The sequence below is a fragment of the Macrotis lagotis genome, chromosome 2 (genome assembly GCF_037893015.1).
Source record: "Macrotis lagotis isolate mMagLag1 chromosome 2, bilby.v1.9.chrom.fasta, whole genome shotgun sequence".
Lineage (NCBI taxonomy): Eukaryota > Metazoa > Chordata > Mammalia > Peramelemorphia > Peramelidae > Macrotis > Macrotis lagotis.
Genome location: NC_133659.1, coordinates 108,972,641 through 109,000,600, shown reverse-complemented (window position 1 = coordinate 109,000,600; position 27,960 = coordinate 108,972,641). Strand labels below are relative to the sequence as shown.

The 27,960-nt window shown below is 40.1% G+C and overlaps 1 protein-coding gene across 3 annotated transcripts in view; it reads left to right on the top strand.

Moving 5' to 3' along the window:
- Window positions 1-27,960, top strand: part of PLXNA2 (plexin A2) — a 321,485-nt gene that overhangs the window by 26,049 nt on the left and 267,476 nt on the right. For 2 of the 3 annotated variants that reach the window (XM_074222562.1, XM_074222563.1), the window contains exons 2-3: window positions 15,404-16,671; window positions 25,214-25,396. In XM_074222562.1, coding sequence (XP_074078663.1) covers window positions 15,484-16,671; window positions 25,214-25,396 — 1,371 coding nt within the window. In that variant the 5' untranslated portion in view covers window positions 15,404-15,483. Of the gene's footprint in view, window positions 1-11,868; window positions 12,992-15,403; window positions 16,672-25,213; window positions 25,397-27,960 lie in introns of those variants that run through there. The other variant, XM_074222561.1, reaches the window with a different exon arrangement.

Here is a 27,960-nt window from a genome sequence, read left to right as displayed (position 1 = left end):
ATGAGTACATGTCTTTGGAGTCCTTCATAATTCAAGGAGACAACTCCAAACTTTAATAGCCTGCAGAAGAAAAGACAAACACTGGATGTTTTCCTAAGGTCCTGGGAGAGCTGGCTTGGTTTCCAGGGTTTGACCAGAGCCCACTGGGGAGACCTAAGGGGAAAAAATAAGAAAAAAATAACTGGCATCAAAAGCCACAGTCCCAGGATAGAGATCAGGGAGGAAGAGTTGGGATAGGACTCAAAGAGAAAAGAGAGCTCTTCCTGGGAACTGAGACACATTCAAGAAAAAATTCTATTGGCTGGCATGTGTTGTCTTCACTGACTTCTGGGGATTTGTCATCCTGGGAAAAGTACTTAGCTGGTGGACTAAGGATTTCACAGACCTTAATTTGAGTCCACTATTGCTTTGTCGTGTGATACAGAATAAGTTGCTCAATAAATCTTTCTGGGTGTCAGTTTTCTACTCTGAGATAGGGCGATTCTTTTCTTGCCTCCCCAATATAGGAATGCTAGGAGATTTTTGATGTTGTTGTTGGGCATCCTGGTACAATGGAAAGAGCCCAGAATTGCCAACTAACTCCCTCTTGCTGTTTTCCTAGACGTATGCCTATGGGTAAGTCATCTCACCTCAGAGTCTGTCTTCTCTCCTTGGAAAAAGATATAATTGCTCTTTCACCACCTACCGCACATAAGCTATTGTGAGAAAAGTGCTTTGTAAAAACTATAGACCGTTATAGAAATGTGAGTTATTATTATTGTTGCTGTTGTTGTTGCTATTGGAGATCTTTGCCTTCCATTCCCCTCCCTTTCTCTACTTCATCCTTTCCCTTCAAAAGAAGGACTCCCTAAAAGTTCAAGTTAGAACACATTCTCCCCCTTCCCTCTTCTGTTGCATTCTCCTTTTCTGGGAGCGAGATGCTAATGTCCTCCTCTCCAGTTTGCTTTTTTCTGCTGTCTTGCCTTGAGGTTTGATAGTTATTATGAAAATGACAGTGATTCCACTTTAGTCCCCTGGCATCTTAGGCAGTGAGACCCTAAGCAGAAGAGGAGGTCCATAATAGGTCCATTACTTCCCCTGTCACTTGTACTTTCCCTCAGTTACTCACTGACCAGCTTCCACCAGTTCTCATCTCACCTGGAAAGAAAGCAGAATGTGTCTTGACCCATGGGGCATGGCTCTTCTCAGGGTAGGAGAAAATTATCTCAATGGAGATTTCCACCAAAAAGAAATTCAGTCCATGACCGAAAGCAGTGGATCCCATCTTCCATGTTAAGTTTTCAGAGGTGAAATACTGGATTTGGAGCCAGAGTACCTGATCTGAACTCCAGAACTTGCTAATAAATCTCTTCTCATGGCTGTCTCTGCCCCTCTGACTTAATCTTATTCTCTGAATTTTTTCTCTCTGTCTTTCTTGGAGGAGGACAGAGATCTGGCTATTTCTATTCATCTATCCCTCTTTATTCTCTGTTTTTCTCTTTTTATCTCTCTGATGTCTCCCCCCCCCCTTTTTTGTCTCCCTCTCTTTTTTTTTTGTCTTCCTCTCTCTCTCTCTCTCTCTCTCTCTCTCTCTCTCTCTCTCTCTCTCTCTCTGTTTCTTTTTATTCATCTTTTTCAGTCTCTGTGTCTATCTATCTATCTACCTCTATCTACTTCTGACTATGTTTCATTTTTATCTCCCTCACCTTCTGCTCTTTCATCTCCTTCCCAGGGTGTCTTCCTCTTCTCTTGCTCTTCCATCCTGTCTACCTCTTCCATTCTCTAACTCTCACCTTCTCTCTCTCTTTCTCTGTGTCTCCTCTCTGTGTTTCTCCCTTTCTTTGGGATGAGGTATAATAATCCCTGTTCCACACAGCATAGTAGACTCTATGAAAAAAAATGACATCCGATTAATGAAACCAACGCAGCTGGTACGGCAGTGACATCTAAATTGTTCCTTTGGTCCCGTTATTTTCTGTAGGAAATTCTCTCTCCCTTTCTCTCTTTTCCCTTTAAATCGCGTGCATAAAATACGCTAATAACAATCTTGGGTGTCTCTGAGTGAGTGACAGCTGAAATAAGAAAAAGACTAATCATCCCTCCTGCAGCCCTGTCACATGGAGATTAAATGAGCCTCTCTTTTTTCCCTACCTATCCCCCTCTTTTTCCCCCCTCCCCAACTTGCTTGCTCTTTTCTCAATGAGAACCCTGGGCATTGGAATAATAATATTATAGACACCATCAGGGTGACAGTGGGGGAAAAAAATCAACTCAGACCCATGATTATTCCTTCAATCTCATAATTATTTAAATACCAGATAACTCCTTTCACTCTAATTGAGGCCTTTCAGTTGCTGGCATTACCAGGACTGTTCCAATCACCCCCCTCCCTCACCTTGGGCTGCCCAGCATGTTCTGAGGTCACCACTAGAATTCTATTCAAAGGGCCCCCAGTGTGTGTGTGTGTGTGTGTGTGTGTCTGTGTGTGTGTGTGTGTGTGTGTAATATATGTATGTCTATATGTATGTATATATGACATTCAGAGTTCCAATAGGTAGGATACTGGAGCCAGTTCCTATGAACATAAAATTCCCACTTTGCACTGAATTTACAGAAATATTATGCCCAAAGTAGATGACAAAGGTCATCTAATCCATCTAATCTTATCTTAAAAGGAAAAAGATCCTAGTATCTAGCACATAGTAGGTAGTTAATAGATGTTGGTTGGATCAAATCAGATAATGATTGCAAAGTCCTTCACAAAACCTATGACACTTTATAAATGTCAGCTAATATTGAGGTCATTAATATTGTATTGATACTGTCAAAAATCATCTACTTCATGCCCTTGCCTTTAGGTAACTGTTCAGGCAGATAGATGTCTACCCTTATCTAAAGAAGAAAAGAAAAACAAAGCAAAACAAAACATCCAAATATGAACTTTTAGTATACATAGCACTCGAATAAGTAGGATGTTAGAGCTAGTCCCTATGAACATACAATTCCACCTTGCCTTGAATTTACAGAAATCTTGGTTCCAGAATAGTTGACATCTAATCCATCATCTTGCCTTCAGGTAACTCTTTTACCTTACCTTGAAAGAGAAAAAGATCCAAGAGACAGCATCTAACACACAGTAGGTGTTTAATGAGTTTTGGTTGCATTAAATGAGATGGACTGTGCAAAAAGCTTTGCAAAATATAATGTTCTTTATAAATTAAACTGACATTGTCATTATTATTGTTATTGAATTTATAGAGGAAAAGATATTCATTCCGTGACCTCCCTTGGGAAGGTTCTCTAGAGAATCTGTCTAGTTAAGTCCATTTTAATATCTAACTGCAGTCACTCCTGCTTTAAGTTTTCTATGAATTTAGAAATTTCCTCCCTTGAGTAATATGTGACCTCACTTAGGAAGCATCCTCAATTTAATAATAAGCTTTCACATTTCTTTAATGTAAATTTACAGTATTGAAAGCATTTTTGAACATTATTTCTTTGGATCCCCACAATGACCTAGGAAGCAGGCAAAAAAAGAATTATTTCTACTCTATTTTTATTGATGAGAAAAACTCAAAAACATAAAATGATTCTCCTGAGGTAACAGAGCTACCAAGGATGAATCCCAGGATTTGGCTTCAAATTCTGTCCCAGTCCTCTGTTTTTTTCCACCATTTTCAATGGTACCTAGAGATTTGACATTGAATACTTGACTTCTCATATGAAGTAACATTCTCATCATGATTTCTATCTACTCCTCCTTGAGAATGGATGAAGGATAAAGGGGAAAAAGAGAAAGATCAACCCACAGACCTTATCTATTCAACCCACAGACCTTATCTATTTAGGGACAGGAAATTACATGGGAATAGCTCTGTAATTGAAATCCCAGAATTTGGAATTAAATTCTGGCTATATTTACTAGATATAGATATAAATGTGATTTGTGTTGGACTTGGAGAAGGAAAGACCAACATTCAAATCTGCCCCTGGGGGTGGCTAGGTTGCACAGTGGATAAAAGCACTGGCCCTGGAGTCAGGAGTACCTGGGTTCAAATCCGGTCTCAGACACTTAGTAATTACCTAGCTGTGTGTCCTTGGGCAAGCCACTTAACCCCATTTGCCTTGTAAAAAATCTGCCCCTGATAATTTATCATTTTGATAATTTAAGTAAATCACTTTAGTTTTCTGAGACTTAATTTCCTTAATTATAACACTGACATTACAGTAATTACTTCAAAGTGTTATATGGAAGCTAAAGAGACCATTTAAAGCACATCATAAATGTTAGGTATTACTATTACCTACTATTACCTCTGAGGCCTCAGTTTCCTCATCTGGAAACAAGATACTGAACCACATGATCTCAAATGTCCTTTCCAGTTTTAAATCTACCAATAAGTCATTTTGCTGGTTTCTGGTTTCTCCCCCAGATCTCTGTTCTCATCTGACACCTTAAACTCCTATCATTCTTTCAGTTCTCTCCCTTTGCCACTCCCTGTACTCTCCCTCTGAATCAGACTGACTTCTCTATTACCTGAGTAACTTTTTGTTCAAGTGGAATCCTATGTCTCCCAAGAAGGGCCATCCCAGGATAGAATAAAGCTGACTATCAGATCTACTGTCTGGTTATTTCTTATTTTTATGTTTCGATTGATATCTTTTGTTTTTACATCCCTTAAATGTCTACCAACATTCTTTCTTCCCATCTCCCAGGGAGCTATCCCATATAGAAAAGAATATTTTTTTTAAAGAAAAAGGAGAAAGAAAAAATCCAGTAATATAGAATACTACATTGAACAAATCCGAAAACATATATAGCTTTTTTCAGAATCTATTAGCAGCAGCAAGATATAGCAAAAAGAGAATTACTGGCATCTTGCTACTATCTTTCTGAATGGTACTGGCAAAATGATTTCCCTTCACTGGAGTCAGCTTCCTCATTTGTAAAATGGAGTAAATGCATTAGATGATGTCCAGGATCTACTGCCAGCTCTAGGAAACATGATTCTAAGGAGTCAACAACACAATAAGGCAAAATTGGGTTCCAACCACTTTTTCCTTTTTCTAGTAAGAGAGAACTAAGGGAGAAAAGCATCTGAGATGAGAGAAGCTGATATGATCCAGAAGGTTCATTACCTACTCCCTCTGTTGACATCATGATGCTCATATTCTGCTTTTCCTCATCCATGCTCTGAACCCCAGGGTTCTAGCTTCCAATTCTCTCTATTGGAAGAGGAACAGTTAAGATTGGTGTAGAGAGGACAACAAGACCCCTCAGCTGAACTGTAAACCTCTAATTGCTATTCTTGCCTTGCCCTGTCACTGACACCTGCCTCCAAGACAGCTTCTCTGGTGGGCATTTGGTACCATCTAGATCTGTCACCAACACCTGCTACCCAGATCCTTATCTGGGGAGATGATATTATCAGGCCCTTGAGATAAAACATTTACTGGAACAGACTTTACAGGCTCTGTCTCAGACATCCAACTTGGCCCTGTGGTGACTCAGTCCAGAAAGCAATACTCTCCTATTTGAGATCTAGGGTTAGAGAGTAGGGAACATGTTAAGTGAGAGATTGAAACAACTGTTGAATTTGGGAAACAGAAAATTTGAGTCACATTTTCTGTGTGATGATGGGCAGTTCAATTCTATGAGTCTGCCTCCTCCATCTATAAAATAGAGAATAATAATAATTTTATAGGGGTCTTTGGGAGAAAGGGGTTTGGCAAACTATAAAAATAATAGAAATATGATCTACTGTTATTGAGAAATCAAGAACATTCTGGATGCTTGGACTGTCTTCATGTGATGGTGGGATCTCCTCAGCTAGACGGAGGTGGGAAGCCATAGACAAAGGTAGACATTTATATAATATCTATCAAAAAGCTGCTGGGATAGAGGTTTAGCCTGGAGCATAGAGCAGCTCCCCAGTTCTAAACACTGGGGAATACAAGACCAAAGAATATAACTTCCCTTCCCCTCTAGAAGCTTGCATTCACATGCCTTTGAAAGCTTTCCCATGTTTTTCTAAAATCAAGTAACTCATTTCTTACAGCACAATAGTATTCCGTCATAATCATAAATCACAACTAATTCAGTCATTCCCCATTTGATGGAATCTCAGTTTCCAGTTCTTTGCCACCACAAAGAGAACTGCAATAAGTATTTCAGAACCTATAGGTTCTTTTCCTTTTTTACCCTGACCACCTTGGGAAATAGACCTAAGAATAGTATTGCCAGGTCAAAGGGTAAACACAGTGTTATGATTTTTTGGGCATAATTACAGATCAGTTGAGAGTTATCTCCTCTATTGAGAGGAGTCAATCAAATATTTTTCAAGTTCTCAATGGTTGCTAGACTCTGTCTACATTGAGTGTACAAGTACAAAGGATGACACAATCCTGATTCACAATGAGTTTACATTCTAGCCTCTGACCATGGGATCCATGCCTTTTCTGCTGTATCACATTCCCATTTCCTTTATCTTTCAAGAACAGGCTTCCCATTTCACTCTGGTCCAGTCAAGTTCATATTAGTCAGACTTCCATGCTCTAATATTTCTGCCAGTGTCCCTGTTGATATTAGAAAGAGACTCTATTATCACAGCTCCCGTGGAATGGCACTTGTGACTATCACATAGTTACTAACCCCTCTATCCCCAAAATTAAATAAATATATTCCATTTCTAATGGCAAAATGGATAGAGCACTAGACTTGGAATCAGGAATACTCATCTTCATGAGTTCCATTCCAGCCCCCAGCATGTACTAGTTGTGTGACCTTAGGCGAGTGACTTTATCCTATTTACCTCAGTTTCCTCAACTACAAAATGAACTGGGGAAGGAAATGACAAACCATTCCAGTATCTCTGCCAAGAAAACCTCATATTGGGTCCTGAAGAGTTTGACATAACTGAAAAGAAAATTAACAGCAACCACCCCTTCCTAGAAACCCTCCATCATAAAAGAGTGACAGTAATATAGGAGTTAATATGTCAGCAGAGAAATAAGGAGAAAAACAAGCAAAGCTGGAATCAACTGCTTCAAGGATATCTTGCTTTGTAAGTGTTGGAGTAGTGGGGCAGAGATCTGATAGAGGAGGGCTCCAACTGTTCAATTTGGTCCAGACCTGAAGAAACTGCTTTGTCCTTCATGTAACAGAGAAGTAATCTAAGGTTCAAATAAGTCAAAATAATGCACATGAAATCTAGAGCTGGAAGGGGTCTCAGAGATAACCAATAACTCTCATCTTACAGATAAGGAAACTGAGTCACAGAAATAAGTGACTTGTCCAGGATCACATGGATGATAGGTCACAGAGCTAGAATTTGAACTCAGGTCCTATGACTCCAAGCCTGAAACCATACTTTCTGAGGTTCCACTTTTATTTCTTCTACATCACAGCTATCAAATATGCAGCCCATTGACTCCATGAAGCCACTACACTACCAAGTACCACCTGAACCAGATTAAAATGTCATTGGGAAATATATAACTAAATAAATAAAACACAGATAACAATACATTGTAAAAGACTGCCTCAGGGAGCCTTATGTACAGATTCAATTTGAATTTGACCTCCCTTATTCTATATCATACTATCTTCTTGAGGGACTTTGTTGATCACTTGTTCAAAAGGCAGGTATTAAGTGCTGAATTAAATGTATTCTAGATATTGTGCTAAATGCTGAAGGTACAAAGAAAGGCAAAAATCAATCCTTGCCTTTGTGAAGTTTATATTCCTTGGTCAGGCACCATGTAAAGAACTTTTATAAACAAGATACATGAAGAGTAGATAGATGGTAAAATGGAGGGGACAGTTAAGTTGGCTCAGTGGAAAGAATGTTGTACCTGGAATCAAGAAGATGTGAGTTCAAATCTAGCTTCAGATAATTAATAGTTATGTGACCCTGGCCAAGTCACTAAACCTCTATTTACCTTCAAGCACTGGAGAAAGAAATGGCAGACCACTCCAGTATATTTGCCAAGAATACTCCAAGGGTAGTATTAGCATCTATGATCCACAGAAGTTGGACATGATGGAATGACCAAACAACCCTAGAGGAAAGATTCTAGCAGGAGGGTGGAAAAACCTTCTGCAGAAGGTGGCATGTGAGTCTAAGAAGCAAAAGTTAGTAGAGGGCATATTTTAAGCATGGAAGATGGCCATTGAAGTACAGAGATGAAGGGCCATGTTGGAGGTTAGTGTACATAGATCATAGAATACATGGAGGAAAACAAAAGGAAAAAAACTAGAAAGGTAGGAATAGGTCAAGTTACAAAGGTTTTTAATAGCCTAAAACAACAAACAAAAACATTAATTTTATCTTGGAAGTAATAGGGAGTCAAATATAAAACAAGAGTTTATTGAATAAAGATCAGACCTAATTTTAGAAAAATCACTGTGGAGTATGGAGGTTGAGTCAGAGGGGGATATCTGTCATCATTTTCTTCTAAGAAGACCATGACATCAGGGAGGTGATGCCATGACTAGCACATGAATTGGATTAAGTGAGGGAGTGCTGTGCTGTGTCACCAGCCTTACTTTTTCTTCCAGAGCTATCTGAATCCAAAGGCCAAATAGCAATCAGGACAACTAGAAATGGCTCTGGATGTGAAGTGACTTGCCCAAGATCACACAGCTAGTAAATGTCAGGGGCTAGATTCAAACTCCCATCCTCCTGACTCAAAGTCAGTGCTCTATCCCCTGAACCATCTGAGGCAGGGAGACCAATAAGAAAGGCTTTAAAGTTTATGCTTTACTTTACATACACCATAATCTCATTTGAGCTTCATAATAACACCCCCCCAAGCAAATAATAATATAATCAATATATAACAAATGAGACAGCTAGGTATACAATTGGGTAGAACTTTGGTTCTTGAGTCAGGAAGGCCAGAATTCAAATTTAATCCAAAGTCATTTACTAATTGTATGACCTTGGATAAATCATTTAACCTGTATCTTCTTTTACACTTTCCTCAACTGTAAAAATGGGCATCTTAATAGTATCTACTTTCTAGGATTGTTGTAAAGATAAAATGAGATATTTGTATAAAGTACTTCACAAATCTTAAAACACTTTATAAATGTTATTAATGGTTAAGGTTTGGAAACAAATTTACAAATATCCCATCTGAGCCTCTCAACATCCCTGGGAGGGAATACAAGTAATATTATCCTTATTTTACAGATAAGGAACCTGAGACTTTGAGAGGTAGACTTAATGTTTATCTCTCTCTCTCTCTCTCTCTCTCTCACTCTTTCTCTCATTTTTTTTTTGTTTTGGGGGCAATAGGGTTTTGACTTGCCCAATGTCATACAGCTGACAAATATCAAATGTCTGAAGCTGAATTTGAACTCAGGCCCTACACCACTTAGCAACCTTTAAGTGGACTTACTTGACCATAGTCACACACCTAGCAAGTCACACAGAAGTGGAATCTGAATAACTCTTTGAACTCTGAGTTTGCTACCTTTTCTGATGGAAGAGGGCATCTTCCTACCCAAAAATATGGTGGGAGTGGGGTTGATGACAGAAAACTTTCTTCTCAGATGTTCCTTTATCTGGAGAATTTGGTGAGCCTCTGACAATCCTGAGATTATCTTTAGTTCATTTCCCTCTCTTGAAATCTGAGTCTAACTTCCAGCCCTGGAAGGCAGCTAAAAATACCCTCTGGCTTCCAAGGGGGAGTGCTAGCTTGTTGGGAGCTCCAGTGGGGAGGAAGGCTTTGCCAGTGTGCGTGGGGGAGGAAGGGCTGGGGCAGAAGGATCTGAGGTCAGCCCGTGAGTCCTGCTGCTATTGCTTTCCTCTCTTCTAGGAGGCCTCTGGGACTTCATGACTCCCCCTCATGAGCACTTGGGGTGACTCTGGCCCAGAGTCTTTCTCAGGAACTCTGCCCAGGACAAGGAGGAACTGCTGTCAGACTTGAATGTAGAGTTCAGAATAGAGGATTTAGAAGGCCAGGAAGGCGGAGAAGCCTAAGGCTGTATCCTATTCTAATTATAACCTGGCTGAGCCGGATGGGGCAGGGTTCAGGCGGCTCCTCAAAGTCTTTGAATGAGATTTCCACCTTCCACTTGGATGTTTACAATCCCAACACACATAACAGCTTTCTCCCGATTCTTAAGCATAGATCTTTATCATGTTATTCCTCAACTCCAAATTCTTAGGATCCAAGATGTGAGATCATACATGTTAAGCCAAAAGGGACTTCAGAGGTCATCTTACAGATGAGGAAACTGTAAGTAGTAAAGAGGACAGCCTACTATAGTTAGAGGAGCATCTAGGCCTAGAATCAGACAGACTAAAGTTCAAAATCAGACCTCAGATGATTGCTAGATGTATGACCCTGGACAAGTCACTTAACCTTGTTTGCCTCAGTTTCCTCATCTGTAACATGAACCAGAGAAGAAAATGACAAACTACTCTAGTTTCTCTACCAAGAAAATCCCAAATGGGGCCATGAAGAGTGGAAAACCAGTGGTTTAGGAAGGATAAATAATACCACAAATATTCAGTGACTCCTGATTGCCTTCCAAGTAAAGTTTAAATTTCTTTGCATTCAAGGCCTCTAGAATCTGGGAACTATCTGACCTTTCTTTAATTACCTCATTGCTTCTCTTCATGAATTATAGTCCAAGTGAACTATTTAGTGTGCATAACTGTATAGAGCACTGGCCCTGGATTCAGGAAGAACTGAGTTCAAATTCAAACTCAGATTCTAACTGTGACACTTACCCCTGTTTGCCTCAATTTCTTCATCTGTAAAATGAGTTGGAGAAGGAAATGACAAACCACTCCAATATCTTTGCCAAGATAAGCCCAAACAGAGTCACAAAGTATTGGACATGATTAAAACCACTGAACAACTCTCCTAGCTCCATGTCTGTACTCTCACTATTCCCCTGTCTAAAACACCATTTTCTCTACCACTGTTAATAGCATTTTTAAAACTCAATTCAAATGTCACCTTTTCTGTAAAATTTTCTCTCATTCCCTTCTCAGACATATAACATTTTGTTTCACAACCTTTTAATGTATTTATCATGTAAGTCTGTCTGTTGTAGTTACAATGTGTTTGTCTCTAGACTATAAAGTAAACCCCTTAGAGGCAAAAACTGCATCCTACCTAAATATTCCTCTTCCTCATTTTCTAGCTAAAGGCTACAGTCACTAGGCATTTGATATGTATTTAAGGAGGGTAGCTAGGTAGTGAAGAAGATAGAGGGCCAGACCTAGAATCAGGAAGACTCAAGTTCAAATCAGGCCTGAGTCACTTACTAGATAAATGACCCTGGACAAGTCACTTAACGCTGTTTACCTTAGTTTCTTCATCTGTAAAATGAGCCAGAGAAGGAAATAGTAAACTACTCAAGTTTCTTTGTCAAGAAAATTCCAGATGGGATCACAAAGAGTCAGACACTCATGAACAGAAACGACAACAACAAATATTTTTTAAATGAGTGTCACTTAAAATAGAAATCATCAAATCTAATTCCTAACTTTTATAACAAAGGGCTAGAAAAGTTCTGTGATTTTCTCAAGTTCACACAGGCTATAAGTGAAAGTATTGAAGCCTGACCCTAGGATTCCAAATTCAAAACTCTTTCCACCGCATCAGGTGGCTTCTTCACCCCCTCCATTTCTCTTAACCTGTTTTTTTTTTCATAAAAGTAAATATAATAACATTTAGACTCAAATACAAACAAGAGGCCTGCTAAGTCATCTGTAAGAATCCCTGTGGGTTACAAATTGACTTAGAAAATCATGTTAAAATGATTTATGATCTATTGTATTTGTATTTATTAGGTTAAATATTTCCCAATTATCTTTTTTTTTAGGTTTTTGCAAAGCACATAGGGTTAAGTGGCTTGCCCAAGGCCACACAGCTAGGTAATTATTAAGTGTCTGGGGTCGGATTTGAACTCAGGTACTCCTGACTCCAGGGCTGATGCTCTATCTGCTGAGCCACCTAGCCACCCTCCCCATTACCTTTTAATCTGGATTAATTCATACTCAGAATAGCCCCTGATCTAGACTACTTGCACTTTGAAAACCTTATAGGATCTTATATACAAGGTCTGGAAGAAAATTCAAATGTCATCAAGTCCTTCATTTTACAGATGAGGAAACTGAGGCCAATAAAGATCAAGGACTTTTTTTTATCCAAAGTAGTAATCTTAATGTGCAGCTAGAATATGAGTTGTGTCTATTCTTGTTGTTATTTCACAAATGAATAGTCAAGTAATGCCTGGAGTTGGAGTGACCCAAAAACCTCTATTCCCCCCTGCTTCTCTCTACCCTGCAGTGTCCAGGGGGTACATTGTGGTTGAGTGAACGTGACCCAGAAAACTACTTCCATTAGCAAAAGCTGAGATACAGAATTAAGCAGCTTGCTGGGGGTGGCTGGACTTTCCTTGTCCAAATGGATGAGGAATCAGCAACCCTGCCTTCCTGGGGCTGTTCCTCCTTCTGAGTGGCACTTTCGGGCCATTAGCCCAACCTAATTCAACTGGAAAACCACAATGCCTTTTTACTGAAAATGTGCCTGACTGTGAGGGTAAAGAACAAGGATTAGTTGTTCTTCAAAAAAGAAAGGTGAGGGGAAATGGGAGCTGAAATTACTCATGTAGAGCAAGTCTGTAAGCAACTTTTTACAGAATGATTAGATCATGGATTTAAAGTTGAAAGGAACTTAAGGATCATCTTGTACAAATGTCTCATTTTATAAGAGACATGAAATGAAGTTGCATAGGCATGATTTGAACCTAGTTCCCCTGATTCCAAAGTCACTGTTCTGTCCTACTTATGTTGAGAAAATAGTTCAACCAGTTCTTCCTCTCCACAGAAGATAGAAAAGAAAAGGAGTTTAAACAGAGATAAGAATGCTGGTCATGGGATCAAGAAGACTGGTTCCAATACAGCCTCCTAACTAGATGACCTTGGGCAAGTGGTTTATCGAGTCTCCAAATCTTCATCTGTAAAATGGAGTTGGAGATAGCAAGGTATAGCATCTAACTCACTGTTCAATGGAAGGTTCAAATGAGATAAATTACACACATTCAGAGCTTTGCAAACTTTCAAGTGCTAGGTCTGGCACCGTAGTGGCACCATAGTTTAAATTTGACCTCAGACCACTAACTAGCTGTATGATCCTGGGCAAATCATAGAAAACCATTTTTTTAAGTGTTATGTAAATGGAAGTTATTAAGAGAGGCATCACCTTGAACCAGATTTAAATCCTGTCTCAAGTCCCTGCTAGTGATGTGACCCTGGGCAGGTTACTTAACCTCTCTGAGTCTCAGTTGCCTTATCTATAAAATGGAAATAACAATACTGAAGGCTTCAGTGAGGAAAGAAGGAAATTTGCAAACCTTAAAGTATAATATCAAAGCAGTCTAACACAAGAGATTGAGGTTGAGTTTGAAATATGTTCCTCAAACATCTTTAAAAACACTAAAAGTTTTTATTTGAATGAACTCCTTACTGTTTTTATTGTTGTTTCTCTTTTGGCCTCAATCAGGAAGGTGATGCCATGACATGCAAGAGAGTTGGATTTAAGTGAGGGAATTCAGTGCAAAGTAACCAGTTTCACTATTTTCTTCTCTGGAGTCATCTGGGTCCAGGGGCAAGATATAGATCAAGACTATTGGAGATACAGTGGAAGAACTTGGATTTAAAGTTTAAAGGCTTTCTCAGATCACAGTTTGAGATAATGCCCATCCAGTGAGTAAGGTTAAGTAAGAGAGAGAGATGAGGCAAAGAGAATGACTACTTCCCCAAAAGAAAAAGAAAGAAAAAAAATTGTTGGAAGAGTAAAACTAAGAAAGAAAAAGAAGCAAAAAGCTTCTTTTGCATAGCCCCCCCCCAAAAAAAAACAATCCTAGAGAGTAAGACCCATAGGGTTTCTGGCCAAAATAGAAACAATTGCTGTTTGAATTTACTGAGTCAATCAGAACTCAAGCAATAGCCAATTGGGCATAGCCTGAAACCTTTTGGAGACCTATCATGGAGAGGCTGGGTGATTTGGGGTCTATAAACTCCAAGAAATCTTCCTGAACTTTTGGGAAGAGCACCCACAAATAGGAAAAGAAAAGGAGGGAAAAAAGGACACAGAGGTTGTTGTTCAGCCTTCATTCTTGAAGAAGATCCAGACATCAGGGAAGTACATTGGATTTAAGGGAGGGGCTGCTATCCAAAGTCACCATCCTCACTATTTTCTCCCCTGGAGTCCTCAGTATGGATCAGGTATGGATCAGGATGACTGGGGATGGCCCTGGATACAGTGGGATCCCTTGGATTTTTAAAGATCTTTCCCAGGTCACAGTTTGACTGAGGCAAGCGCCATTCAGTCTTTAAGCTTAGGATTGAGATCGGGGTTATCCAATGATCTGAGCTGGGAGTCAGGGGCTAGTCTTTGCTCTGTTATTAACTAGCTGTTTAACCTGGAAAAAGATATCTAACTTTGATCTGGTCCTCAATTTCACCATTTAGGCTTTTTGGGGGATAATAGATATGGAATCACTTTTAATAGGGAAAATATTTACATATTAATAATGTATAATAATTAATTGGTAGAAGTTCTAGGATTGTTTGAGTGGCCCTAAGAACTGGTTAGGATCTAGCCATTATTGCAGTTTGAAAAATTATAGCATGGAAAAGGGAAAAGAATTCCTAAGATCATGCAGGAACCAGAGAGGGGATTATTTAAGGACTTTCAATCCTCTTTGTCTCTAAAACATTTCTGCTTTGTGTTTTCCCTAATAGGATAGCGACTAGACCTGTGATTTCATTGAGATAGGTGACTCCCAGGGGAGGCAACTCCCTCTACCAAAGTATAATTATCCCTCCCAAGTCTCCACTTTCCCTATCACTTTCCATATATTGCAGGTTGGCCTAAGAAATTAAATAGGAATTTTTTAGAGCTTTACAGAAGTTTCAGATGACCCACAAAGGCCAGCAAATGACACAGAAAAAAGTATTTTTACTTAACATTGACCTACATATAGCCTATGACCAAATGCTTAACCCAAATTTTACAATAAAGTACTGTAATAAAAGAAAAAGAAAAATTATGTACCCCATAAAAGAAAAAGGAAAAAAAAACCCAGACGTCTCTGTTAGGAAGGGAGGGTCACAAAATTTTATGTGGATTTTCCAGTTCTTGGGGTGCTGCTCCCCTAACCCTGTTATGTGGAAGGCATGTTAGGCAGCACTTTTTTTTCCCTTTATTGTCTCCTGAGTTGCCTAGAACTCTTGAGAGATTAATCGACTTGCTGGGGTCTCATAGCCAAGCATTTGTTGGTGGCCTTTGAGACTGGATCTAGTGCAGACTCTGCACGCTATACAGTGCTATGTCTCTTAACAGCTCTCCAAAGCTGACTTGCTTCTGATCACTTCCATTTTGTGTTTTCCAGAACCATGTGAGTCTCACCTTTGGAGTGTGGGATACACTAGATCTTGGAGAATCTGTCTCCTCTTCCTACCCCCCCTCAGAATGGAACGAAAGAGACCTTGGCCTCGGGTCCCCAGCTCCCATGGCTGGTCAGTGGTTCTGTTCTCAGTGGTCTGGGTGCTGCTCTCTCCCCTGATAGCTGGCACAGCCCCACTCAGCACTTTCCACTCAGAGAACAGAGACTGGACCTTCAACCACTTGACTGTACACAGAGGCACAGGCGCAGTGTATGTGGGGGCCATCAACCGGGTCTACAAACTATCGGGCAACTTGACTATCCAGGTGGCCCATAAGACCGGGCCAGAGGAGGACAACAAGTCCTGCTATCCCCCCCTCATCGTCCAGCCCTGCAGTGAGGTGCTCACCCTCACCAACAATGTTAACAAGCTGCTCATAATTGACTACTCTGAAAACCGCCTGTTGGCCTGCGGGAGCCTCTACCAAGGCGTCTGCAAGTTACTCCGGCTGGATGACCTCTTCATCCTTGTAGAGCCATCCCACAAAAAAGAGCATTACCTATCCAGTGTAAACAAGACAGGCACCATGTACGGAGTGATTGTGCGCTCCGAGGGAGAAGACGGCAAGCTCTTCATCGGGACGGCAGTGGATGGCAAGCAGGACTACTTCCCGACGCTGTCCAGCCGCAAGCTTCCACGGGACCCAGAATCCTCAGCCATGCTAGATTATGAGTTGCACAGCGACTTTGTCTCCTCTCTCATCAAGATCCCCTCGGACACCCTGGCCCTGGTCTCCCATTTTGACATCTTCTACATTTATGGCTTCGCCAGTGGTGGCTTCGTCTATTTCCTCACCGTCCAGCCCGAGACTCCAGAAGGTGTTGCCATCAATTCGGCGGGGGACCTCTTCTATACCTCCCGCATTGTGCGGCTCTGCAAGAATGACCCCAAGTTCCATTCCTACGTCTCCTTGCCCTTCGGCTGTACTCGGGGCGGGGTGGAGTACCGGCTACTACAGGCTGCCTACCTCTCAAAACCTGGAGACTCTCTGGCCAGGGCTTTGAATATCAGCAGCCAGGACGATGTCCTCTTTGCCATCTTTTCCAAGGGGCAGAAGCAGTATCACCACCCTCCTGATGACTCGGCCCTCTGTGCCTTCCCCATTCGGGCCATTAACACCCAGATCAAAGAACGTTTACAATCCTGTTATCAGGGTGAAGGCAACCTGGAACTCAATTGGCTGCTGGGGAAAGATGTCCAATGTACCAAAGCGGTAAGGACTCTATCATTTCCCTTCTCTCAAGGGTTAGATTTTTCTGGGATGAGATTTTACATTAGCCTTCACTATTAATCTCTTCATCACATCTATGTATCACTGAGGCTCTAAAAGGGACTAGATTTCCAGAATCGTGTTGCTAGCATATTCCTAATGAACACAGAACTTTGCATATAGGCATTATTCAATGAATATTCCTTGAAAGGTCATAGATTGTAATGAATAGAATCGAGAATTTCTGGGTTGGGATAGCTAGGTGATGCAGTGCGCACTGCCAGCCTTAGAGTTCAGTTCCACTTTCAGTCACTTACTAGCATTGGGCAAGTCACCTAACTCACATTGCCTCCAAAGGTGGGGGGAAAGACCTGGGTTTAAATCACTACTTCACTCTGGGACTAAGTTTTTCATTTCTAAAATGAGGTTAGAAAACAAATGGTTTCCAATTAGTGACCCCCAATTAATCAATATTGATGATTTTGATAATATCAATAATAATAGCTGACAGTTATGTATCACTTTAAGTTTTGCAAAGCACTTTCCATACAGTATTTTATTTGATCTTCATATCAGATGGGTAAGAAAGTACCCTTATTATCTCCATTTTACAGATGAGCAAACTGAAGCTGGTAGATTAAAGGCTTTACCCAGGCTTGAATTGGAATTCAAGCCACAGTCTCTAACCTGGGTCTTCTACATATATCTTGTGTTTTTTTCACTATACCTTAATAATTTAACAATTAAAAATTTTGAAAAGACCTTTCACTTTTTGTCTTTGTATCTCCAATATCAGAGCACCAATCTATTCCATAGCAAGCCCTAAATAAATGCTGGATGAATTGAATTGAATAAGAATCAGAGATTACATAACAAAGATTCATCATTTTATAGAAAGGGACTCAGATTTCTAACTACACAGGAAGTTAGCAGGAGAGCCAGGACCAGAAACCACCCCCCCCACCCCCCACCTCCCGCTTCTTAGTCACAAAGATCTCAAAGATCTTTCCACACTACAATGCTGGCCTTAATCATTATATTATAACACTTCTGTACTTTATCCTTATAACTTATTCTGTGGCTAAGTCAAATTTTAGAGCTAGACATTATAGATGAAACACCATTGGTTCTACTGTCAGGCAGATTGACCAAACTATCATCTAAACTAAACCAAAATGGTGAGTCTTTTTCGGGTTTCCTTCTGAAACAGCAATTTAACCATAGACCAATAGGACTAGGAGAAATGTCTCTTGACAGGCAACATAGGCATTATAAAGGGAATGACAGGATGTTGTGGACTGTTGACTGGTGTTACAAAGACCAGTAAGAAACCCTTACCTTTTAGATTAGAGCTATCAGTGAATGTTATGGGGGGTGGGGAGAGGAGTTGCTTTGATCTGGGCTGATTTGTTCTGTTGACTTCTCATTCCATCAAATTCCTAATTATGCTCTAAAAGATCTACAACCTTTAGGAAAAAGCCAAGACCAACTAGCACCATGCCTTCTCTATGCTACCAGAAGAAACTTCCCCTCCTTCTTCATAAAAAAAAGTTTTGTATTAGGATGTGGGTGAACATATTAGTGAAGGAGTTATAAATGAACTGAGTTGGAGTCAGAATGGAAAATGAGAGAATGAAAAAATAAACATGCAGGAGGAAAGCTGGAGGAAATATTAGGGTTAATTCTCCCTTACATGGTTCAAAGGGTGTTCCCACAGAGCAGGAGGGGGCCTTGTCAGGAGGAAACTGCAAATTCCTGCCTTGCTCCAGAGCCAAAGGAGAGAGGAAACCGACACCCTTCTCTGCTCCCGTATTGCTGCAGGGAGACATGGAGACAGGCCTAGACTTGTTATATAAGGAGAATATGGACACAGGAGAGGAGGGAAGAGAGCAGGGGGCTCCCTATAAGGACAGAAATAACAATAGTGACAAACAAATGCCTTCTACTTGTCAACTCTCATACAGTAGCCCCCAAAATGTTTTCATATCCAGTCACTCCTTTGACCCTCACAGCTCTGAAGTAAACAGGACAGGTATGAATATCCTCTTTTGACAGATGATAAAATCGAAGTTATGAATTAAGCATCTTGTCCAAGGTTCCTGAGCTCATAAGTGATAGAGAGGGAACACTAAATTGGGAGGTACCTGAAAAGATCAATTAACCTTAAGTTTTAGGGCCAGAGTTTAAATCCTTGCTCTTAACTTAGGGCAAATCACTTAATTTCTAAGGGCATTTACAATTCCATATCTGTGATCTTATGACTCAAACCAAGGTCATATGACTTAAAGCTCATTGCTCCAAGAAAGTCAGATTGATGAGCCTCTCCCCACCACCCTTCTCTTTGATTCTTCTTATTATCTCTCCTTTAAGTCTAAGATTGACTTTCTGAAGATTTGACAGGGGAGTTGGAACAGGGAGGGAATTCCAATATAGGGCTAATATCCTTGGGAACACAAGGTCATAGTTTTAGGGCTAGAAGAGAACTCAAGTACAATTTTTCTGTTTTCTAGATTAGTAAATAGCATTATTAGACCCAGGACTGATTTGTGGCTTTGGACACCAAGGGTATGGAATCTGACCCCTGAAGTGATACTAAGTTAGCAGGTCAAATTAGGATAAGGACTGAGCTTCAAAGGGCAAGTATGGGGAGATGGAGGAAATGGGGAATGACAGAAGAAGCAGAGAGCCAAGGGTCAGGCAATATTTGTTTTGAAACTATTTCTGTTGTATTTGTTGTGCTGTTCAGTCATTTTCAGTCATGTCTGACTCTTCCTGACTCTATTTGTGGTTTTCATGGCAAAGATATTAGAGAAGTTTGCCATTTCCTTCTCCAACTAATTTTACATATAAGGAAACAGAGGCAAACAGAGCTAAGTGACTTGCCCATTGCCACACAGCTAGTTTCTAGGGTTAAATTTGAACTTGGGTCTTCCTGACTGCTGGTCCAGTATAGTATCTACTTAGTCACCTAGCTGCTCATTTTTTTGTAGCTGCTGTACGGTAATTATGAAACTCTATTTAAATGTTCTCTGATACTTCCAAGATCTAGTATTTCATTATTATAGGTATACTTGAGGGCATTCTCTTCAAGGATGTAGACTGCAGGAAGAGTAGAAAAATATGTCCTACAGACTGCCTGTGTCTCTCAGTCAGGGTCTATGAATTTGGCTTTGTTGGAAAGCTGGAATTAGAAGATGGTCTTCTCTAGTCTCAGTGTCCAAAAAACTGACTGCCAAGTGACCAGTCAACCTTAGCTCTGAAAATAGCTAGAAGCTGGTTCTGAGAAAGTCAGAGCACAGTTCCTTCCTAGGACCTATTGGAAACCTCACCATCTTGGAAGGGCCTGCCAGACCCTGCCCTCCAGAGCCATCACTTTTGAAAAGTCAAGAACATAACCCAGTCACAATGAGGAACCTGGGTAAAACATAGGGCTAAGGAACTCACCATATAGCTAAAAATTCATTCAACAAACATCTAATGCCTGCAGTGTGTAAGGAGGCTCAGCTCTGAATACTGGGGATATAGATAGGTATACAGCATACATGTATGTATGTGTACATGTGTACATGAATACATGCATGTATAAATGTGTATGTTCCAAAAACTTTGAACTATACCAAGACTTTTGAGACTGTGTATGTATACAAACACATGTATGTGCATATATACATGTGCATGCTATATAGCATACCCATGCATATTAACTCATAGATATAATGTATGCATATAATAAACACAAACAAGATATACTCATAGGCATGTTTATGTATGAATACATGTAGAGATTGATGGGCTTGAAGAAGAATCCATTCTAGAGGAGAGGGATACAAGATCCAGAGGTTATAGATGATGGGACAAAAATAGAGAATGAAGAGGAATATAATTTGTCTGGAACAGAAACTATATGAAGGAAAGTATTATGAGAGATGGCCAGAAACATAAGTGGGAGCCAGATGGTAGAGAAGCTTGAAAGCCAGATTCAGAAGTTTATACTTTGTTCAATAGACAATGGAGAACAGCTAAAGGTTTTTGAGTTGAAGAGCAAAGTGAATCAAGAGATACACTAGTATGATTTGGGCATCTTGTGTGAAGGCTGCAATGGAGCAGGGATTCAAACCAGAGTGGTCAGTTAGGAGACTATTGAGGCTGATGATATAATGAACAAAGGTGCCTATGTAGAAGGAGAACCAACAATATTCTAAGACCATAGGCAACTTTGTATTCACAGCACATAGCATAATGTTTTGCATATAGTAAGCACTTAAAAAAATGTTCATTGAATGAAATATGGCTTCTATGTTTTAGTTGTCCAGCCTCAGAGTCAGTAAAGAAAGTCAAGGAAGGAATTATATAGATTAGGAAGTTTAAATCCAACCACACTGCTTCCCAAGAATCTGAAGAATGAGGGGTGTGTGTGTGTGTGTGCATGTATGTGTGTGTGGGGTTACAGAAAAAGAAACATATTGGGAGAGATTATGTGACTTACTTAGGATCATATACAATAAGAGGTCAAGGCAGGTTTTGAAATCAGGTCTTTGTGACCCCAGGTCCAGGACTATATCCAACACATAACTAATTGTGTCATTAAGATATAGGATTACAGGCCTAGAGCTGGAAGGGGCCACAGAGGCCATCTAGTTTAACTACCTCATTTTTCAGGTAAGAAAACTTAGACCTTGATCTATCTGAACCTATGCCTCTCTGGAAGTTCACTTTCACCTATGACATGAAAGGTTAGTGGGGGAGCCCGCTTCATCCCTGACTCTGCTCCCATTTTAATTTTGAGGAGAAGCAGCAGGAGTAATAACATGTTATGGTTTTTAAAGTGCTTTAAATACACAATCTCATTTGACCCTCACAATATCCCTGTGAAATAGACTCATCTTCTATATGAAAAAATGTGAAGCCTGGAGAGGTGAAACCTGTGGTCACATGAGAAATTAAACAGTAGAGATGGATACCCAATTTTCTGATCTTACATCCAGGGTACTTCTACTACATACCCCAGGCTGCTTCACAGGGTTCAAAAGATAGCTCTTCCCTGCTGAGGGTAGGATGTCTGTAGGGGGAGGAGGTTCCTCTAGTGCTTTCTATGCTTCCCACAATAGTCATTTCCTTCCCCCTCAATTTGAACAAGACTCATTTCCGTACCAGGAAGGAGCCACTAAGGGAGGATTAAGTGCTATTTCTCTGGCCCACAGTCCAATGCCTTTGTCCATGAAGTACTTGGCAATGCTCAGTCATAAGGTATCAGTTGAGTACCTGTTATAGGTTATAGAACTCCTGTCCTGTGCTTGTTACCCCAAGGTAGGATCTGGGGAAGACGACATGTTAGATGAAGTACAGAAGGAAAACAGAACAACTTTTTCCTTCAAAAAGCTTGCAGCCTAGTAGATTGAACCATGGAATCATAACATTTTTGAGTTGGAAATATCTAGAGTCAGAATTCTTAACCTTTATTGTGTCCTGGATACCTCTGGCAAACTGGTGAGGCCAATGAATCCCCTTTTCAGAAAAAAAAAATTTAAATTCATAAAATAAAATACATGGGATTGCAAAGGAAACATTATGAACTCAGTTATCAAAATATTTTTATAGCAAATTAATGGACCCTTAGTTAAAAGCCCGTGATATAGATGCAGTTTAGTAGAATGGAAATTAAACACATTTTGGAGGCCAAGATCAACATTAAAGTCCAATCTCCAGTACCTGATTGCTGAGTGTCACTGAGCTTCAGTTTCTTTATCTATGAAGCAGAACACTTGCTCTTTCTCACTGAATTCTATGGAGAAAGAACTTTGTTAAACTCAAAGTGGTATGAGCTACTATCTCGTTAGTCAAATTTCTTCATTTTATAGATGAAGATATAGATATAGAGCTGCAAAAGGCCACAGAAAATGCTGAGTCAAACTCTCAATTTACACATAAGGAAACAGACCCGAGAAAGTTAGATGACCCCATAAGATCATACAGTGTCAGAGGCAAAAATTTGAACCCAGATTACTAGGATCCACATAGGTCAGTAGTGCTTTGCACAGAAAAATATGTGTTCTATAAATATTCATTTTGAATTTACTCAACCAAGATTGCTCCATCATTTAGTGACAGAGCTAAGTTCATGTGTCCTAATTGTCAGTCTTGTTGAGCTCAGTGTGAACTAGAAATTGAGGATCTCTTTGAAGAGCTCTGCTTGCTACCAAGGTTACCTGGGCATGATCTTCCACCTAGTGCCCCCCAACCTCTGCCTTTCAAAAATTAAAGACATAGAAGAGGGTTGGAGATGTTTAAGGTCATCATCATCACCTCAATAATAATAATAAATAATAATAATAATAATAGCTAACATAACAGCCCTTACTATGTGCTAGGCACTTTACAATTACTATCTCATTTGATTTTCACAACATCTACTAGAAGGTAGATGCTATTACTAACCCCATTTTATAGATGAGAAAACTGAGGTACATTGAAATTAAATGACTTTTTCATGATTATATAGGGTCTAAAGCCAAATTTGAACTCAGATCTTCCAGACTTTAAGCCTGGTGTCCACTGTGCCACCCAGCTACCCCAAGAATTCTGCTATACTACTTGAATTTTTCTTATCCAATCTTTAATTAAAAAAACATCTGGGGGGGGGGGAAGCTAGGTGGTGCAGTGGATAGAGCACTGGCCCTGGAGTCAGGAGTACCTGAGTTCAAATTTGGCCTCAGACACTTAATAATTACCTAGCTATGTGGCCTTGGGCAAGCCACTTAACCCCACTGCCTTGCAAAAAAAAAATCTCCTGTATAAAGCTCCTTCTCTCCACATCAGGACACATTTACAACCCAAGGGCAGGCCCTCAATCACTGGAACCACCTTCTTACTGGTTTCTTTGCCTCGAAGTTCTCTTTACTTTAGCCTACTAGAATCAAACATTTAGAAAAGGCTCTCCATGGAGAGCCCATTGGCAACCACAAATTGACGTTATCCATGTTGTTTTGTATTTTTATTTATTTTACTAAACAATTCCCAATTACATTTTAATCTAATTCAGGCCAAACTCCAAATTTTGCTGGCTGACACCTCTGACCCAGTCTATCCTCCATTCAGCTGCCAAAGTGGTTTTTTTTCTAACGAGAAGCTATGACCATTTCATTCCCCTGTTCACTCAATAAACTCCGGTGACCCCCACTACTACCTCCAGGATCAAATATAAACTCCTTGGTTTGGCATTTAAAGATAATAATACAGTGCCTTCATACCTTTCCATTTTTATTGCACTTTATTATCCAGCAATGCTGGCCTATTAGCCACTCCTTGAAGACAAGAATCCATTTCCTATCCCTGTGTCTTGGCACTGGCTGTCCCCCATATTTGGAATGGTGCCAATCCTCCCCTCTGCATTCTTATTGCCTGGGACAAATCCTGCCTTCTCTGCTCAGATTTTGTTCCATCTATCTTGCATAAATTTTGTGCATACTTAGTTTTATCCATGTTGTCTCCCCCATTAGAATATAAGCTCTAGGGCAGGAACTGTTTTTGGCCTTTCTTTGTCCCTAGAACTTGGAACTTTGCCTGATACAAAGTAAATGATAAATAATTACCTGTTGAATGACTGAATGAAGATAAGGATATAGAAGTCAGTGAAGAAAAATGACCAGAAGTTCCCTGCCCTTTAAAGGGAGACCACTTACTAATACTCCCTGATGGAAAAATTACAGTGACAGAGGTGGAGAAGGAAGGGAGAGGAACACTGGACTTAGGCCCCATAGGAAATTCTTGATATTATATAATGCAACATTTTTTTTAAAGGGAGCCCCCCCCAAGGGTTTGGCATATGCTAACTCCTGAGACTGATACAAAGTTTAGATAAGGTAAGGTTCCTGCCTTCAACAGGCTTATAGTTAGGTAGAGTGATAAACAGCAACATGAATTAGTCTAAGATACAATAATATTTAAAAATTGCATTAAAGAGTTACAAAGCAAAGCTTTTTCTTGACTAGTTCATCCATTGGTTGATATATGAGGAAGATTGTTATTGACTTGGAGAATCAAGGAAGGCTTTTTGGAAGAATTGGTATTTCAAATGGGATCTAAAAGATATCCATGGTGAATTTAGACTGTAGAAAAATCTAAGCTAGTATTTCAACTTTTCAAGCCACCACTAGTCCCCTCCCCCAAGGTGACTTATTAACAACTTTAGATGAATGGTAGAAAATTTTAGTCATAAGATATAGATTTTAAAGCTGGAAAGAATCTCAGAAGTCATCTACTCTAATTCTTTCATCTAATAAATCTCTCCCTGGGTACCTCTTGGAAGACTGTTGTGGAGTCCTGTGAAATCTCTCTGTGGGTAAATGAATAGTCCAATCTATGGGAAAAAAATTTATTAAGCACCTAACATTTCCAGGTAATGGAGGATGAAGGACAGACTGTCTCTATGAGGTTTCATTGGCCAATAATGGTAACTCTTGAGTATGCCCAGCATCTCAGGTTTGAGGGAAATGACCATTTTTCTGCCCTCAACTTTACTTATAATTGACCTTTCCTTCTTTTGCAGCCAGTCCCCATAGATGACAATTTCTGTGGCCTAGACATCAACCAGCCTTTGGGAGGTTCCACTCCTGTGGAAGGGCTCACCCTCTTCACCACCAGCCGGGATCGAATGACATCAGTAGCCTCCTATGTCTACAATGGCTACAGTGTGGTCTTTGTGGGCACCAAGAGTGGCAAGCTGAAAAAGGTAGGCACTTTAATACATTCCAGGTGTTATGATGCGATTTGTCAAAAGATACTGGCAATAGGTTTTTGGAAGTATAGCAATGGGAATGGATCTAACTATAGGCATTTCAAGGGTGGGGGGTGCATCCAATCTGTGGACCTACCTCCCTCTTGTCTTTATCTTATGGGTTTTTGTTTGCTCTTGTTTTAAATATATATTTTATCAGTAACTTTTGTTTTATATTACCTAAAATTTCCTCCTGAATTCTTTCCCTGACCCAAGACAGCCAACATTTTATCAAAGATTTTTCTAAGAGAAAAAAAATCAATAAGATGCACCAACAAAATAAGGAAAAATCTGATATTAAATGCAATGTCCCACACCTTTCTACCATTGTCTTGTTAGTTAACTATTCCAATCTGTTGAGGCACTGAATAAATCTTGATTCTATTGTCCAATATATTAGTTATCCCTTCAAACTTTATGGCATTCACAAATTGCATAAACATACAATGTATGGCTTCAGTCAAATCTTTGATAAAAATGTTGAACAAACCATCAGTTGGTGGGCGCGCAAGTAATTAAAACTGATTTTATTCCTTCCCTAAACTACAAAGGTAACATCTTGGAAGTTGGGGAACTAGAATCAAATGGAAATTACCCCCAAATAGGAAGAATTTTTGTATGATCTAGTCTTGAATTGTTCAAACCACAATTGACCCTTTATCTCTAATTGGTCTAGATAATAGAATACTGAATTCATTGATCACAAGTTGTTTATTTTTGTTTGGTTCTTTTGAGTCCCTGCATGGATGTAGAGAGAGACTGTTGAGTCTGGGTAGGGACTTGGAATCAACAGAGCTCCTCCCAGTTCTAAGAATTAGCAATGAGACCATATCACCAGCCATGTCATCTCATTGAGCCTCAATTTCCTTGACTATAAAATGGAATAATAATAACTTTAACTTACAGAGTTGTTGTGAGAATAAAATTAGATAATGTATGTAAAGTGCTTTGTAAAATTTAAAGTTCTATATTATGTTAGCAATTATCACCATCACCACCAATTATACTACCACAAGTTATTGGAAGGGCTTGCTTTGTAAATCTTTGGCATTATCTAATTCTGCTTCAATTCAGCAAACGTTCTTTAAGGTCTTACTATATTAGATACAAGAGATAACAGGATCAAAAGCACACATTCCCTACCTTCTGTGATCATATGGTTTGTTGGGGTGCTAGAGGGAAGGACAGATAAATAACTGTGATGTTAGCAATAAGTACAAAGGAGAGTCCAGTTAAAATGTTAAGAGTAAATTGTAGAAGAGCTGATTTTTTCCTTAGGGAAGAGAAGATGGGTCAGGTCAGGGAAGAAACATTTAATAGAGATGGCAGCATTTGAATTGAGTTTTGATGGGAGAAACTTCAACCTGTGGAGAAATAAAGGTGAAAAATCCCTTGTGAACATAGGAGACAGCTTCAGCAAAGGTTTGGAGGGTGAAAATGAAAAATCTAGAATGAAAAGGGGATCTGGCGAGTAGCACAATTTATTGTGCAGCAGGTTATACACTGGATCTGGGGTGAGTTAAATCCCACTTCTTTCACTCCCTTGTTTGAATTTGGATAGGACACAGCCTCCTTAGACCTCAGTCTCATCAACTATAAAAAGAAGATTTTGACCAGATATTTTCTAAAGTCTCTTCCAGCTCTAGAAGGAGAGTAGGGTAAAATATCAATGATTATCTCATTTTTTTCATCTATCATCATCATCATTATTATTAAAATTCATAATAACAATTTAAAACCATCCAGGATCAGGGTGTGGCTGTTGGTACTCTCCTAAGCCAGGTTAGATGGGTATGTCACCTGGAGTTTCCACTTCTCCTCCAGGTGGATGAACCCTCAGCCCTTCCCTGGGAGCCTGGGTAGCACAGTCTGGTGAGCATCTTTCCCTGGCCATGATGACTTCACCAGCTGGAGGGTTCAGGCTGCCTGAACTGGCAACCAAGGAAGCCACTTTTGAGGCAGGCTAACGCCAACAGCTTGTACCTGCTTGTCAAGGGTTTAGGGCTGGGAGCAGGAGCACAATCTCCTTCATTATGTGGGATTATAGGAGCAGCATTCTTTCCAGTCCCTGCTTAATCCTTCCTCCCCCAGATCCCTCCCCACCACCTGCCACGGACAGCTTCAGTGAAGACCTTGCTGCATCGTCCTCTTTGAGGTTGCCCAATCCTCCCTCTTCTTATGGCTCAGTTGAGGGCCTAAGGTGGGAAAGAAATTGGGAAGGTGGGAAAGGAAGGGGAAGGAATCAGGAGAGGGAGGGCAGGCCAGAAGGAGCCTCTAAGAGAATCAATAAAGCTTCCAGGAAGGGGTGAGAAAACAGATATGGGTTTAGCATCAAGGCAATGAACCTTCCAGATTTTGTCTGGTTCTCCTGTCACCAGATAGCTCCCTTTACCCCTTTCTCTGTCCAATTCAGGTAGTGGCTCCCTCAAACTGGTCTTGTGCTCCTTTGATACCCATGAGGAAAATCTAGGGAATGTAACTCCCACTTTCCTCTCTTGAATCTGACAGCTAAAGCTACT